The sequence below is a fragment of the Charadrius vociferus genome, unplaced genomic scaffold (genome assembly GCF_000708025.1).
Source record: "Charadrius vociferus isolate BGI_N301 unplaced genomic scaffold, ASM70802v2 scaffold549, whole genome shotgun sequence".
NCBI classification, from domain to species: domain Eukaryota; kingdom Metazoa; phylum Chordata; class Aves; order Charadriiformes; family Charadriidae; genus Charadrius; species Charadrius vociferus.
The window spans coordinates 1,883,641-1,900,526 of record NW_009650103.1 but is presented as its reverse complement, the minus strand read 5'-3'; the positions used below and the strand labels follow the sequence as shown (position 1 = coordinate 1,900,526).

At 49.3% G+C, this 16,886-nt stretch overlaps 1 protein-coding gene across 1 annotated transcript in view; it reads right to left on the bottom strand.

Moving 5' to 3' along the window:
- Positions 1–16,886, bottom strand: part of COL5A1 (collagen, type V, alpha 1) — a 128,398-nt gene that overhangs the window by 76,142 nt on the left and 35,370 nt on the right. Inside the window, exons 6-10 of the mRNA XM_009892325.1 lie at positions 11,072–11,203; positions 9,125–9,271; positions 8,738–8,986; positions 4,303–4,455; positions 3,941–3,997 (exon numbers count right to left, since the gene is read on the bottom strand). Coding sequence (XP_009890627.1) covers positions 3,941–3,997; positions 4,303–4,455; positions 8,738–8,986; positions 9,125–9,271; positions 11,072–11,203 — 738 coding nt within the window. The remainder of the gene's footprint in view (positions 1–3,940; positions 3,998–4,302; positions 4,456–8,737; positions 8,987–9,124; positions 9,272–11,071; positions 11,204–16,886) is intronic.

The following is a 16,886-nucleotide window of genomic DNA, read 5'->3' as shown; positions in this document are numbered from 1 at the left end:
TCAGGTCTTGCTGCTAGGTCTGGGCACTGAAAAGCCAAATACCGTCTATTTGAATCACGCAGGGCATGGCAAACCCACCCTTTCCCCCAGCACAGGGTCACCCTCCTGACCACAACCCCGCTGCCTTAGCTTATGGCCAGGCAAAGGGCAAACCCTGGGGCACGGCCAGCCTGGAGGATGCTGGAGCAGAAGAGCTCCTCTTCGGGAAGAAGCTGTTTTTAGATCCAAGCAGCTTTAAAAAAAAAAAAAAAATTAATAATCAAATTGCAAGGTTTTTTTAAAATTACTTTCCCAGCAGACTGCATGCTGTGATTTACTCTGTGTACCTAGGAAATCACTGTGTGGGCAAAATGGTAGAATAATGTTATTCCATTCCTTTTAATCTAAATATTTTGTCATAACTTTAAATCAGGTCTATCATGTACTCAGTAGAATTGAGCTTTTTTTTTTTTTTTCCCCTCCTCATGGGTATGTAAGAAGCGGGAAAGAAACCTCCCAATAAACCTGCAAATGCTTTCCAGAAGGCATCAGGACAACCTGTTGGGACGAGCCCCACAGCCAGCACTGCCCTTTTATCTCCGGACCGGTGCCCGTGCCCCCAGCAGCACCCAGGTCGAGCCAAAGCAGTCCCAGCACTTGCCAGCTGTAGCAAACAGGGACATTTCTCCTATGGGATGAAATCAGCCTGTAAAAATCTGTAGATTAGCAGTCAGCTCATATGGGAGAAGCCCGGAGGAAGCAAGTGCAGGGACTGGTCTTGGGTCACCCTTGGCCGGTCTCCTGGGCTCATCAGGCTCCGGTGCCAAAAGCCTCAGCTGACCCCACAGCAGCCACTACGGCAGACAGGGCTGAGCTGAACGAATCTGAAATGTCTAGAGGAAAATCCAGGCATTCCGGCCCCCAAAGCCACAGTTTCTAAGCCCCAGATGAGCAAAAAACAAGGTAAAACACGGTGCCGTGAACCATCCCCTGCTTCATTAGTGGGATGTGGGTTTCTGCACCACTAATACATGGCCCGCACTATTTTCTGTCTTTCCCAGTGTCCATACTACTCATTACCACCTCGTTTAAAATCTGGTTTCCGCTTCATTTGGATGTGTTAAGGGAAATTTTCTGCTGCTGTCATCACAGAAGCGCCCGTGCAGTCGTTCTTCACCAGTAAAGAATTAGGTCATGGACTTTGCCTCGTGCCCATTTTGACAGCAATTTCCCTTTCTGCCACGGAGATGCCGCTCTCTTCTGGGTGGGAATTAGGGGTGAACCCTACACAACGTTCCTCCAACCTGCGCTAGGTATGAGCTATTTGCTGTCGGAGGCTACCAAGAAGAGGTGAGCTGTGCTGATGGAGAAGGTGTCCTGTGAGAATGACATCCACTGAGCTCCTTTTCAGACACGTAATGCGGACGTTGTACAGGAAACCCCAGAGATCCCAGCAAACCTTTCTCCATATGGACACCCCAAGGTCCATCCCTGCTGAGACCAACGATGGCACGTTTTGGTGTGGAAGGTTCCAAAACAGAAACTGATAACTGTCTCTGGGCTGGTGCAGAGAGCAGCGGTCCACATACGTCTCCCCCAGGACTTTTGGGGGCTGCTGGATGCCACCAGCTGCTGGATGTCCAAGCATGCAGAGCGCTGAGGCTCTGCTTCTCATGGCCGGCTGCAGAGCCCAGAGATGCTCCTCCGCATGGGGGAAGAGTCTGGGCTAATTAGCCAATTTGCGATGCAAACATCCTTGGCATCTTCCCATATTTATCTGTTGGTTTATGTTGAGCTCTAGCTTTAGGGACATCTGGAGATTCTCCTCGGCAAGAAACCTCCACTGTTTATATGACTGCCCGTCAACAGGAGCGAGGGAAACGTGGGAGGGTTTGGGGACCAGGACCGGCGGGGGGGATGCCACCAAGGGCGATCGCCTTGGGGGTCAGCAAGCAAACCATGGATTTGGGACTGTCCCAGGGGAAAACAGGGAGTTGCTTCCACTCAATCAACACCCGGGTGCTACCCAAAAGTGAAGCTAATAACCCCAAAACAGTCCCAAAGGTGGCTGCAACGCACAGAGGTGCTATGCAAAGGCTGCTCAAACCCTCCCTGAAGGCAGGTGGGACCACCGGGGTCCCTCCTTGGAAGGATGGAGGGATTTGAGGAGGCAAAGGAAGCCCGGTGTCCCCGGAGGTGGGATGGGGGGTCCCATCCATCCCCGGCTGCGTCCCTCCTCGCCCCGCGCCTGTGCTGCCCCGCTGCCTCCAGCGAGCGTCAGCACAGAGCAAGGATTGAAGGACGGGCGCTTCCAACGAAAAGGGGAGAAAATCCAGCAGAATCCAATTTCTGCGTTCGGTTTTTATTCCCCCCTTCCGCTGCAGCTCCCATCAAAAAAGAGAAAAAAGAAAAAAAAAAGGAGCTAAAGAGCGCAGCGAATCTGAATTTCTCTCTGCCGAAGAGGAACCGCACGGAGAGGGAAAAGGCGGCATTTGGTCTTGTTTACTTTCTGGCAAAAGCTATACATGCTCCAGTGTTTTGAAATAGCGAAGGCGGCCAAATTCTTTCTGGATGATTAAACTTAACTGTTTGGTTCGCTTTTGTAGCATTTCCAATCGGTTCTGGACAGGGCAGGTTGGGTTTCTGCCAGCGTCTTCCTGGGGTTCGGCTGCCCCCCACCCTTCCCACACCTCCCACAAGCGAACCACTCGCTCCTCCTTTTGTTTGAGGGCTGAGAGCGAGACCCAGAAAGGAAGAGAAGGAAGGCACGGTCGGAAATATGTTTATAAAGGCACTTAATTCGGGCTTTTCAAGTCCTGCTGCTGCCCCCCCCCTAGCTTCTCGCGCCCCCACCCCCCCACCTCACCCCTCGCTATCTGCAGAAGGGACAGGCAAAGAAGGAAAGGGAAGAAGAATTTAAAAAAGAAAAATAATGGCCTCCGAGTGATGGGAAGCGCTGCCGCGAGGCCGGGCGCCGCGCTGGCCCTCTGCCAAGGAAAATTAGGTTAATTGAGTTGCTGGTGTGCAGCGAGCGTGCGCCCGGCGCCCTTCGGGGACGAGGCTCGGGGGGAGGGGGTTCCAAGGATCTGAAGTCCCTTTTGCGACCCCCGGGGGAGGAGCAGGCATGGGGGGTACCTCGGCATCCTGACACGCGGCGAGGGACAGACACACGGCCGTCAACCAACAGCCTCTTGCTCTGCTCAACGGGCACCTCTGAGCGAACGCCACCCGTCCCCACCGTAGGGAGAAGCTCCGTCCTCACCTATGGGGCTGCTCCGTTGGGCACCCACGTTATTTTTTGCAGACTGCAAAGGGCACAGGTGGTTTATAACCATTCTTTAGAAAGAAAAAGAATCGCAGAAACAGGCCGGGGCGGAATCATAAAAGAAAGAGAGCGTTGGGTTGCATTCCCGGGATGACACGGGGATTCTCTCAAAGTGGAAAGCTGGTGGGACCCCGGAGCAGGCGTAGGAGCAAACTTCTCCTCTCCCGCAGCTGTGTGCAGGGAGAACCTTTTTATTTCCACAGAGATGAACCCATTAGTTGCACAATTAAAGCCGGCCCCAAGCTGCAAGGTCAGGTCAGGATATGACCTGGCCACCGGCCACGGGCGCTCGGGGGAGCGGGTTTGCTGCCGAGCCGGGGGCAGCTCAAAACCCCCCGCGGGGCGAGACGTACCCTCTGCCCAACGCTTCAGTTCTAAAAGGCCTCGGCAAATGAGAGATTTCGTGGGAAATTTTGCTCTTCCTTCATAACTCAGGCTGCCTCTTGAAGTTTAAAAAAAAATAAATAATAATTATGGTATTTTATATGAAAAGCTTTTCAATGAACCAAGTAATTCTTCCATGGGAAAGTTTCCTCCCAGCTGTACCACTGAGAGCACCAAGCCGTACCAACCATATCCCGTGGACTTTTTTCCTTGGGAAATAAAAAGAACACCAGAACCCCAGGTGGTCCTTACCGGCTCAATAATCGCAGGTTCCCCCTTCTGTCCTTTCTCGCCCCGGGGGCCACCGATCTGTAGCACACAAGGGAAACACAAAGCCAGACAGTCAGAGGACATCACCTGCACCAGCATCACCACTCCGGGCAGGAACCGGAGATCCCGGGACAACTTCTACAACTGAAGGACGGCTGATGTTCGTGTGGAAGAGCAACGGGACACCTCCTCCTCGCCTTGTGCGAAACACACGCGTTGCAGGTGGGTGAATCCAAGCGAGATGCTCTTGCTGGGTTTTGCGTTGCTCATCTCTACGCTATAAATTATGAGAAGACAAATGTCTTGAACGAGGCTTACCCTCGACGGAAAATTAACTCTCTTACCCCTTCGTAGATGGTGTCCTGGTTAGCAGGCATGCCGGGGCCGATATCGGGAGAGACTGTTCGGTCGTAATAGTTATCATAATAATTCCCATCATATTCTTTTATTGTTTCCTCGGTGAAATCTTTATCCAGGTCGTCTCCTCCTTGAGCAGCCTGGAAGCAAAAGAGCAGCAACATGTCAGGCTGCAAATCTCTCTGGGCTGCGCACGCTGGGGATCTAAGGGGAAAACTGTGTTTTTTGCAAAGTAAGGATGCTTTATAATAATAGTTGCAAATAAAAAGCACAAGAAAAGTTAAATTCTGGAATTTTAAGGTCTCCAGTGACCGCCAAAGGTCTTTTCCAGTAGCAGGCAAGAAGGATGGGAGGATCTTTATGCCAAAGCGTACACCCTGGCTTTGCCCGGGATTTCTCTGTTGAATCCCGAAATAACACTGTGAGTGTAAAAGTTTGAGCGAGGAAAACAAAACACAGCACAAAGCAACAGCTCCTGTTGGGAGGATCCCACAAACTCTAAAGGCCTAAAAAAGAGGGAATGGAAGTTTCAAACTCCAAGCCCTACTCATCTCTCACAGCCTCAATTTTGGACTATTAAGCATAAATATTCACACATCCAGTCGCATATTTAAAATGCACATCAAAACCGCAATGTGTCATTATGAGTATCGGATTACAGGAGGAAATGTGGAAAAATCCAAGTTTGCTTCTACAAAAACCTCCTGTTTGTTTAGTCTGGGATCCAAGCGGCGATTGTGCTTGTCCGAAAAGCAGCAGCAGCAGAATTTTTTACAAATCCGATCCATTAATCCCCGAATCCTGTCTGAATCCTTGCAGCGGCAGATGTTAAGGACCACGAGCAAGGACATCTAAACAAGCATCAGAATTTCCTCGCTTCCCTCCATAGCTCGGTGCTCTCTGCAGCCTGGCAGGCAACCGCCCCTTGGCATCCTTTACGCTGAGCAGCGCTGTGAAGAAGAACATGTGCTGCTGATATTTTTTGTTTGTTTCTTTCCCGTCCAGGTAATGATCAAAATGGTCCATAAATTGAATTATTTCCAGTGCTCCCCAGAGAAATTATCTCCTCACTACTGTGAATTCAAAATCACTTAAATGCCATCACCACTTCCAGACCTTGTTTCTGTGCCAAAACTGTCCAGAACTCATAAGCATGAGCATCTGCAGCTAAATTCCAGAGGTTTTAAATTAAGAATAAGCCTAGCACTAAGGCAATCATTGCTCTGCCACCCCATCTTCTTTTACCTCTGCAAATACCCACTGGTCTTTGCAGAAATTATAGTTTGGCAATTAATTAGAAAGCTTGGGAAGGTTAGCATTATTTTTCCTTTCTACTGTTCAAATGGATGTAGCGCTACCACAAACCTCTTTTATCCTGTTCGACGTCTTTTATCTAGGTTTGCACTCTGAAACCTTGAAACCCGTTTATCTTGCTATAAAGCTTTTAGGGATAACATAGCAACCTTTTTTTCAAATTGCATTTCTTGAAATGAACGTCAAAAATATCTGGTTTGATATTTTGATTAAGGTCCCCGAGTCAATCTGCATGGAAAGATGGTATTTTGAATAACTGGGCAGAGAAGGAGGAAAGTTCTCCGTGCTGAGATTTTGCAGGTGCTTTGGAGAAAAACCAAAGCAAAAGCCTAAAAATAATCTCCTTAAAAATGCTGTTAGACAACCTGAATCAGAAAACAGTCCACAAAGAAAAGAGGAGGTCCAAAAATCAGTGTGCAAAATACCGTGACTCTCCTTTGCTGATAACAGCTTCATTTAAATCGCCTTTCAGTCTTCCCTTCTGAGAAGCAATGCAGATATGGAGCCCTGGTATAAAGCAAACCGCCTGATGAATAGCAGGCAATGAACAAAATCTATCTGTCCCCAGCTCCTCTTGTTCACGGGAGTATTGCAGACTCCTAAATCTCAGAATTGCTTCCCCGGCATTTATCACAGAGTTATTAGCCATAATGAAACCCGAGCCCAGGAGAGTTCCGCGATGACGTCTGCCTCCAAAACCTCTCACACAGGCTCCACGAAGTTTCACTTGTGTAAAACTAAATCCCCTTTTAATTCCCATTGTAGGAATTTGAGGCTTCCCATAACATAAACGGGTGAACAGTGACGGACACATCCACATCCTGCTCTTGCAACAGGTCCATGAAGAGATGCTAAAAATGCCCCTTCTGCACCAGACCAACATTACCCCCTTTGATCCCAGGTCCTAGAGCGAGCAGTGCCAGGGCCGGCGCCGCCGGCATCTCGGGGGACACCCATGTCCCAGCCCAACTCCGCACGCTCCCATCCCTGGGCACCAGCGTGGGGGTCTCGCTGCCTTCCCCGGCTGCCGGTAGAAACTTGCGCCTGTTGAAATTATGCCACTTACGTGTGACCATGAGCACTATTTTTTTCCCTAAACTAGCCAAAAATCTTACAAGATTTTTTTTTTTAATATTTTTTTTATGAGCAAATAAACGTCTCCAGCCAGTTTAGCAGTTTATCTCCCGCTAAAACCCTGTTTCTGATAACAGGTATTAGGCGGTAATTACCCACACGAGCTCCTGATCCTCACTTCCCTATTGCCCAGAAAGCGCTTGGTCTGCTGCTGGATTAAAGGATTTGGTTCCCCCAGGAGTTCGTGGCGGCAGGCAGGGCCCTTAGCTCCCGCTCCCAGGTGTAAACCTCAAATCCAGACCCTCTGGGGTATTTGTCCCTCAGGCTGGCACTTTCTGGGACTCTTCCCGATGTCCCGCTGCGTTAGCCTTCGCCTCAGTGCCCGGGAAGCTCCTCCAGCCGGGCAAGTTGTGTCCTTCGTCTCTGCTCATCAGCTGAAAGACTCACTGGAGGAACCTCCCACCCCAGGAGCAGTCCCACAGCCCTCCTCAGCCAAACGCTGTCTCTTTTGGAGCTGCCGGAGATGGAGGGTTTGCTCGCTCTCCCCGCGAGCAGCTTCGCTGAGAGCAGGCTCAGTTCCCACAGAGGAAAGATTTGCCATGTGTTTCCCTACCTGAACTTTCCTCCTCTTCTATTTCCTTTTCCCAACAACTAAAGTGGCCCTTGAGCCTCTTATTTCCTCTTCCAATTTTTTTTTTTAAGGTGACGCTATCTTTAATTTCTCTCTATTAGAAAGTTCAAACTTGGCCAAAGATTTCTGGCTCTTTGTCAGGAAACAGAAGAGTTTCCCATCCATGGGTTCCCTCAGGTTGGCGCTCGCTTCCTCGAGACGCTGGAGCCTTTTCTGTTTCTCTCTGCGTATCATTTTGGGTGGCTCAGCCTCCTCCTCCACCGCAGTTTTTTTTATCCCCAGTTGGCCGGACTCGCTCCCCACTGTGCCACCAGCCCTCGGGGCGGCTGGCTGCCCTCCCGCCTCGCTCCAGCCGCTCAGCCTTTGCTCCGATGCTTTCCCCAACACCTTTTCATTCAAGCTTCCAGGTCCAACTCCAAATACGTTGGCCAACTTTTGCTGTCTCTTTTGCCACCCTCCAGCGCCTCCCAGGAAAGCCTTGAGTTTTGACAGCCCCATAACTAACTCATTCTTCTCCATTTGAGGAGGAACCACAAAACTCTGCCAAGTCCCATCCTACCTCCCGGGAAACGTTATCCCGCTATCAACTCCCCCGGCTGATGCTCCTGGATAACGAGGAATTTGCCTCCTATAGCGTAGTTATTTCCTGCAGCTGCACGACAATTTATCTCTGTCTCATCTAAGGATAAGACCAACGTTCATCTATTTGAGCACCAATATAAAAGGCAAGAACCGGGCAAGTCTTAAGGATAGAAGAGTCTCAAGTGCAACATATTTCAGAGTTGAAGCATATTAAAGTGTGGGTAACTAAAAATGTAATCGCTCCAACAGAAACATCAGCTGTGGGATCTGGACTAATCTGGTCTCTGAGCAGATCTGTGCACAAAACAGAGGGGCTCTCTCCGGGTGAATGCAGTAGTTTGAAATCAAGGGTTTTGTCCCAGCATTGATATATTTTTTAAAAATTACAATCTGAAAAACATAAAGATGCTATTCAGTGGGAACGACAAAATGAAAAATATTCATGTTCTCCATCACATCAACATTTTACGGATTTATGTTAATAGCTTTGAAATAAAATGCTTCTACTTAGATTTTAAAACCAACCTTCATTTTTCTTTTTGTCAGACAAGCGCTTCGCACAGGGAAATGCAGATGTCAATATGAACAGATTTTTCCAGGGGAATAATCCTTAACCAAATTCTAAATATCTATGTACCACACCCTGAAATATCTGGAGTGAAATTACTTTTACAAGAAACTTTGTCTTCCAACAGCTGCCCAAACCACTTACAGATTTCAAACAGCTGCCCAAACCATATGGATGATCACATCTCCTTTGCTACGAAACACCAGATTTAATAAAAAACACAGTGAAAGGAAAAAACATTCATTAAAATTACATCGGTCTCGTTGTAGGTGATGACGGTACTCGTGGGGAGTTCGGCTTCCACGGCGTTTTCAGTGAGTCCGCCCTGGGGGTCTACTTCTTCATTGTAGTTGACATCTTCGTAGGGGAGAGGCGTGAAGTACTCTTCGTTAATGGTTTCGTAGTTGTACTCGTCCACGAGGGGGTCATCCACCGTAGCATCCCCTTTCAACTGCTTGCCGGGGTCCCCTCCATCAGGTGATGGCGTGGGGGCAGGATAGTCCTATTGCAGAAATAAAATACCAGAATTGGAGAAAAAAAAAAAAAAAAAAGAAAAGAAAATTGTGCATTGTCCTCCACGTCCCCCTCTATAAAGGTGCCACTTATCAACCGCATCTTTGCCAGGACCCCACGTCGGTACCTGCTTGGTCTCAGGTCTCTCTCCAGCCGCCACCTCGGGAGTGTCAGGTTTGGTGGTGGGTGCTTCGGGCTTTACCGCTTCATCAACATCTTCATAGTAGGGGTACTCGTAGTAGTAGGTGTCACCTTCTCCCTCCCCGTCGGTGTACTGCAAAGAGAAGATAAGAAGCAGAAAATAAGCTGGCAGCAACCAAGCCCGCTCCTGCCAGCTCTTTTAGACATGATGTGATGTCAACGGGGCCACGCCGTGATGCAGATCCATCTGAAATCTTTCCCTTCCCCTTGTTCATCAGCTTCTGTGACACCTTCACTAAGAGCCCGGCCTCGGGCTGCTTTGGCAACGGCTGTGATTTGGGGAGGTTCCCAATCATCTCTCAGTCCTGTGGCACGTTCTCCCTTATCAGAGAGGATGGATCTAGCCTACAGCAATTCAGTCGCCCACGATAGCACAGGGTAAAAAAAAAAAAATCATTAACTTTTTAACCTCAGATTATTGAGACCTCCCAGGTCACAAATCTGAGATATTCTAAGGAGGGGGAAGAAAAACATTTGAATCACGCAGCCGCCCTGAGAACCGGGAGATGCTATTTTCACTCATCCGACTGCACTAATAGCATTCGTGTGACTCCCCATCCACCCGCGGCCCGCGGGCAGAAGGGCTTCAAAAACGAGATATTTTCAGCGGTTTCCACAAGGCGTCAGTCATTCTTCAAAATGAAACACAAACAAAACATTTGGTTAGAGCCGGGCATGGCAAATTTCTTCGCCAGTCCATCGCTCTCACTGGCAGCAGACGCTGGCGCGTGGAAGAGTTATTCTTACATGGAGCAACACAGCCCTAAAGACAAGCCAGCCCTTGTTGAACTGCTGGCTCCAAAAGAAGAGTTTTATTTTCCTGCTACCACATATTTTGACCGTACCGAAGGTTTATTTTATTTTACTTATTGTTTCTCCAGATGAAGCAGTTATAGCCCTTCTCCGGGGTGGGCAGCCGTGCCTCGCCGGCGAGCGTCCCTCTGCTCCCCACAGCCCTGCTTCGTTGGGTGTCGTCGTTTAACACTCAGGTTTTGAATTTGATCCCGAAGCTAAGGTGGAGCGGGGCTGAGGGTGTAACAGCTTCACGGGGATCGGGCAGGAGCCCGCAGATCTGAGATCAGCTGAAAGCACGAGAGTGCACGGACCGGCAAATGAGACCAAGAGAGCAGCCAAGATGCTGAGAAGCGGCTGAGGATGCCAGACACTTCCATTGCTGCCAGCTGAGCCCGAGACCTTAAAAATGTGTAAAATTCAGGTGATGTTCGTCTGGAAATCAGCCACACCCATACATTTCTAATTGAGCAGCAGAAATAAAAAGGTCTCCTATATCAGTCTCTTTTTTTAAATTTATTTTCTTTTTTTAAAGAAAAGATCCGAGGCTAACTCTTCGTAGAAAAAATATTGAGCACAGCAGCTCATACGGATGAGTCGGGAGCATTTCTGCCAAAATGAAATTCAAATGGGATATACACGGGAAAAAACGTTTCCCTCTCCTTTAACACCCATTGTTTCAAAGAATACTGAAGAAGAACTGCTTAATCTTTTTACAAGGTCAGCAGTAAAAATTGAAATTTAGAAAGAGGTGCCTGTTTTGGACAGGATTTGTCCCGCCAGGGATGGTCGGTATTTCACACTCAGCTCAGGTTGTCTCTCCTGCGAGTTTCTGAGCTCCAAGCAAATATTCATTTCAGCCCCTGGAAATGGGAGGAGCGTGGAAAGGAAGGGAAACTCCCAAGGGTGAGATCCAAGAGCAGAACCTGTGAATCCTAAAAAAAAAAAGCTCTGTCTTGGCCTTTACAGCTGAGTCGCAGGGACGGCAAAAGGGAGGAAGAAGCCCAGCGCGTCTGCAACCGCAACACGGAGCTGGATGCTGCTGCCCCACAGGCATCCCCAAATCCCGCGAGGGACTTACGTATTCATCCTGGTTGGGGTCCTGGGACTGGGGGGAGTCGGGGATGGCGGTGTCGCAGTCGGGGCTGTAGTGCTCGCAGTAGTCGTGGGCTGCTCGGGGGTCTGCCACGATGAGGAGCTGCTGGATGTCACCCTGCGGGGAAGGAAAGATGGAACATCAGGGGGATGGATGGGGCACGGGGAGCCACCAGCCCGAGACTGCGGTCAAGGGGTATAAAACACCACCAAGAAATGAAAAGCAAAGCACTTGGCAGGATGACGTCCCCGACACAGACACGTTGCCTGAGCTGAGCCAGGCGGAACCCCGCCGTGTCCAAGGCCGGGTCGAGCAGCCGCTTATCTCAGGCTGCTCCGCGAGGTGTGAAGCCACCACACGCTTCACGCCCGGTCCCAAATTCACCTTCCCAAAAGATAACCGCGTCTGCGGAGAGGTCACCCCCACCATACAGCAGCGCTGACAGCCCTGGGCAAGGCGGGTGCAGTAAAAATAGGGGAAAAGGGCTCTACGCCCCCCAAATCAGCAGTGTCCTGCGGACAATAAAAAATCCTCCTTTCCTGCCCACTCCCATGCAGCTCTGTAGGGCTCCGGAGTTGCCCTGCCCAGTCCACAAAGCTGTTTATTGGCCTCGACACTTTTCTGCTTCTCCCACCCCATCAGTTGGTCTCATAAACGACATCACCCCCCTTATCACACCCCTATAGCGAACGAAACACAGCGCAGCCACAGCCCAAAGGTCAGAGCAGAAATTGCTCTTTAGTTTCCTAAAGAACCACCGCACTGCTTCACCCTCACGCCAAAAAGCAGTTTATGTAGTAGACAGTTACATAAGACAAGATTTTACTACTTGGATTATTAGAGCTGATACTTCAATTAAGAGGGGAAAAATCTTATTTAATAATAGAAAACCACGGCTAAGGCATCAGGGGAAAAAGAAGGAGCATTACAGCAAAACTGGGAGGATGACTTGGGCACATAATAGGAACCAGAAGCTCAGAACAGAGCCTGGCCAGACCGGCGAACATCCTCGTGGAAAACCAAGGGATATTTTTCAAATTATGGGCCAAATCCGCCTTCGTGCACACAAGCTGTGCTCGCTGCAGCCACGGGTGCCGCTGGGTCCATGGGGAGCTCAGCCTCCCATGAACACATACCCTCAACTTCACCAAAAAAAGTGCTGTTTACGTTTTTGTCAGAGATCCACAGGGAAAGAAGGTGGCAAGGACCGTGATGGACCTGGCCTCATCCTGCCTGGCTCCGAGGGGCAGGAGCAGCTTACGGCTGCCTGGGGATTCGCATCCATCTCTGCAGCGGCTCACCGTAACATCTCGGCACCTCTCAGATGCTGTGGAAGTTACCCTACAGTTGAGCATTGGTTTAAGCTTATTAGTCATTGTTTCCTGTGAATAACCTTTACAAAATTAACAGAAACGTCTGCAAAGCGGTTTTCAATTTTCTATTTTAAGAAAGAGCAATAGTCTTTTCTTTCCTTCCCTTTCCCTTTTTATTTTTTATTTTTTTTGGTAAATCCATAGAGCAGTTCTGTCATTACCGTTCTGTTTTTTTCTTTTTCAGTGTAACCACCAAAAACGGGGCGGCAATATTGGGAAAACAGAAAACGCCAAGTTTTTATCTCATAGAACATTCTCCATTTCCAGCCAGCTCTGGCCACCACCTGACAATACATGGGGAACTCAGCCGTGGTGTCACCTAAAGGACATGGCCCAGCCCTGAGCAGAGACTTGAAGGGGCTGGGGGGTGTCATGGGTTACCCACACCACGTAACATCATCCCTGTCTCCAGAGGCAGTTCAGAGCAACAAAACCAACTGCCCCTTTGGAGCTCCCTCCAGCAGAGGATGCCCAACCTGGCCACGGCAATTTGCTTAAAGTCGGCGATGTGAAGATCCTTCCAGCTGCTATTTCTGCACACAGGACCTCAACCACCCCTGCCCCTCACTGACAGCTGAGTTAAACCATTTATGCCCTTCTCTCAGCTGGTGGTTGAAGCTCCCCAGTTTCCACAGGGTTATGGGGAGTGTCCGACGCTGTTGGGATAAGCTGAAATAAAACAGCCACAAAAGCAGACTTGGTACTTGTCTCCGAGAGGCAAGGAAGGAAGGCTGAAAGCTTTTTCCTCCTGATAAGGTTGGATTTACACCTCGAGGAGAGCTGATAGTCTGCATCCTATAAGTGACCAGGACTAGAACTGCGTTTCCTCGAGGAACAGATAAAGCAAAGAAAGGCACGTCGGCTGAACGCAGTGCAAAAGGTTAAGCAGAAGAGAATTTGCTAAAGCTGACTTTGCTTTTAGTCTCAGCTGATGGCAGCTCCTGAGCTCTGCACGGGGAGAAACCCTGGCTCCCTCCCACCCCGCTTCCCTGCAGCACGATGGGAGCTGAGCATCCTCTGGGGCTGATGGCTCAAGGCAGCGGCAGCTCCTGTGAGTACATGGAAGGATGTCACCTGCAAGTCCCGGGAGCCTCAGGCTCAAGTGATGGGGCCACAGCAGAATCCCCAACCTCACTCAACACATGAAGGGATGGTGTTGGCCCGGCAGCTGCTGCTGAGTGACTGGGGAAAGATGAACACGGGAAGCTTCCTGCTAGTTCTGGGTTGAGAACCTGAGAAAATCAGCACGTAACTGACTAAATTTGGTCCACGAAGGGTGCCAGGAAAAAGCATGAGCTGCATCAGACAGCTCCTTCAGAGCTCACCACGCTTCATGAGCATCATTCAACGTGCCTACTGTTTTCCCATTTCCTTTTCAAACCCAATCAATCACCCTGCCCAGCAAAGTTCAGCCTTTTCTTGTTGTTCCAGCAGCAGCGTGCAAGCATGCAACATCAGAAGGAAAACCAACGCACCCGATTTTGGAGGAATGAGCGCCCCAGGGAGCATCTGAGCTCAAGTACACTGACATGGGTTGAGCAGCTCCGTGGTGGGGGAAGGAGGAGAGCTCACGGGGTTGCTAGACCATTCATCTTTGTTCCATTAACAGCAAGTGCACGGCGCTGGTGGATACCCCGTGTTAACACTTGTAAAAAGCAGACGAGGAGTAAAACCTTGTTAGCAAGATTCCCAGTCAACTGACCTCATCCCTCAGTGCAAAACAATAAAATGGGCTAATTTAGCCTGTAATAAAAAGCCCCACTATCTGAACTTCACAAAAGATGCACAAAGCTCTGCTGTCAAGAGCCCCATTTCTTTGATTTAAAAAGCCGACTTTAAATAGAGCAAGCCGTGCTGGGAGGTTCGCAAGCCTTTTGTGTCTTCTCAAGTGTGTTGCCGCTAATAAATTTCCCCAAGAGATAGCTGCCCCCAGCCCCGGCGCGGGCTGACAAAGGCAGCGGCCAGCTCTGCTCCCTTTCCTCGCTCAAGTGTCTATTTGTTTCACTGTTATGGTTACACAAAACACCCAAAAGCCCCTCTCCCTTCCTATGTCAGCATCTGCTTTTGTCAGCAAGAGCAGCGATAACGAAGATACCATTAATTTCCACCCCCCTCCACCACACATGCACCAGTAACGGATTTTCCATGAAGCCTTTGTAAGAGAGAGAAGTTACAATTACTCTAAGAGTGGACTAAAGACTTTACCAGCCAAGTCATTTACGTTTTTAAGATTTAATTTCAAGTAAAGAGGTATCTAAGTCAGGGAGCAAGTCAGTGATGCACTGGTATCACTTGGAAGTCCGCAGCACAGTGTCCTCCAGCCCCAGGCACCCGTGCACATGGTGGGATCAAGTCCTCTCCTGGCACGTGAACGGGGCACACAGGGCTCAAGAAAGTGCTCCAGTGAGTGAGATACTTCTTAGTATGCAGAGGGAAGGCACAGTTGCGCTTTCCTGGTTCGACAAAAATTTGAGGTGGAGAAAAAAAAAGGTCAATCTTGGCCTGAAAATAACCGATATTTCATCCATCAGAAGAGCTAGTTTTTAAAAAGGGAAATAAATCACTTTTTGACCTTTATTCCTAGAGCTTCCTGTGAAGAGGAAGAGGCAGGACAGCACATTTATGAAGATGATTGTGAATTGCGAGGCTTTTATTTGCTCCAAACAGATGTAAGTGCTAACTGTCATGACCAGTAAGAATCTGCCTGACATTTATGGTAAAGCCATTTATGCCTGATGACTCATTTGCTTTATGGATTAAGTTCCATCAAGCCAGTTTAATTCAACTCCCCATCCAGCTCCCAGACAAGACTGGAAAAGCTCTTCTGGAGCATTTTTTAACACTTATTCTATATGTGTGCAAAAATGTCACATCACTTCCAATGACATCAACTTCAGTAACTTGGAGAAATCGCTGTGGTTCAACAAAACAAACAGCTGGCGAGGAAAATCGCAGTGACTTCATCTGGCATTGGCAGCCGCTCCATAAATACTGGGATTCTTCAGGGCTCTCACTGCAACGCACCGATAATTAACTGGACTGTTGTTTTAGCGCGTTATCCCAGAAGTCTTAGAGACTCTTAACATCCATAAGAATAAATACTGCTTGATGTGCTTTTTTAAACTCCTACATTTAAATTGGATAACCACAGGCCCAGGATGTACAATTGTAACACGCACACACACAAATCTTAAAAATTATTGGAAGCAATTTGGATGTTGCTGAGTCTTACCATGACAAACTCCCTGGTTCCATAAATGCAGACCCAGTCGGGTGGCTTAAGAGTGGCAGAGGTTCAACGTGGCTCCATGATGAAGTGGAAGCTCAGAGATCCCAGCCACCAGCAAGCTTCCAAAAAAACCTAATGCCTCTCTGGGAGACAGCCTGCCAGCCCGCAGATGTTCCACTTGATAAAACCCATCACCAGCACTTGCCCATGGATGGAGGCTCTCTAAGGACACGGCGGCTGCCCTGCTCCAGGGCTCCAAGCAGCTCCGGGTCTGCACAGGTCGGAGGAAGGGTGGTATTGGAGAAGTCAGCAAAGAAGGAAAGAGAGGGGTGACCCAGAGCTCACCGTGCCCCTGGCTCTGCCAGTGTAGCGAGACCCCAAGGCACAGGGATGACAACCACACAGAGCATCGGTGCATCCTTTGTTGTACTGGCATCACCCCAGAGTCCTCTGTTAAAACACAGCTGCTCCCGAAAAGAAGCAAAAATCACAGCCAAAGGGTGAGATGAAGCCTTGCCACCCCCACCGGCCCCTGTGCACCCGTGTCCTGAACCCCTCTCGCTGCCCAGCCACGGACAGGAGTGAGCTCAGCACACGGAGCAACTGGTACCTAAAGGGCATCCTTTAGGCTTCCAAAATTTTTGCACTACAACACGGGAAGGCAATAGTTGAAGGTCTGGGGCAAAAAAAAAAAAAAGGCTTGACTCGCATGCAGTCATGAGTCAGCTACAAATACTTAGTGGTTTGGATAAATCCAACCTGGATGATGTTTGCTCCCCCATCCTGCGCAGAGGGGCTGCAGGAACGGAGGGGGCAGCTTTGCCATGAGACCTCTGCTATTTCCCCTCTCGGGCTCCAGCCGCCACAAGAACTGCTCCCTCTGGCTTTTGGCACTCAGACGGGAGCCTCTTCTGAGCCCTCTTTAGAAAAAACAGATTTAATTACACAGAAAAGGGATAGACGTTTCGCTAGAACCAAATATGGCTTCAAGGAAAAAACTCTCTTACGGGCTGAGAGTAGTTTCTCTTTCTCGCCGCATCTCCACCCGGGAGAGGAGGTACCCTAAGAAACCCCGCTCTCACGACACCTCAGCCTGGTCCTGCACCCCCGCCCCAAAGCTAAGCCGTCGGCTTTTCTGATACTAAACTCACAGAACACAAACTACAGTAATTATATGGACTACCCACACGCCTCTTTC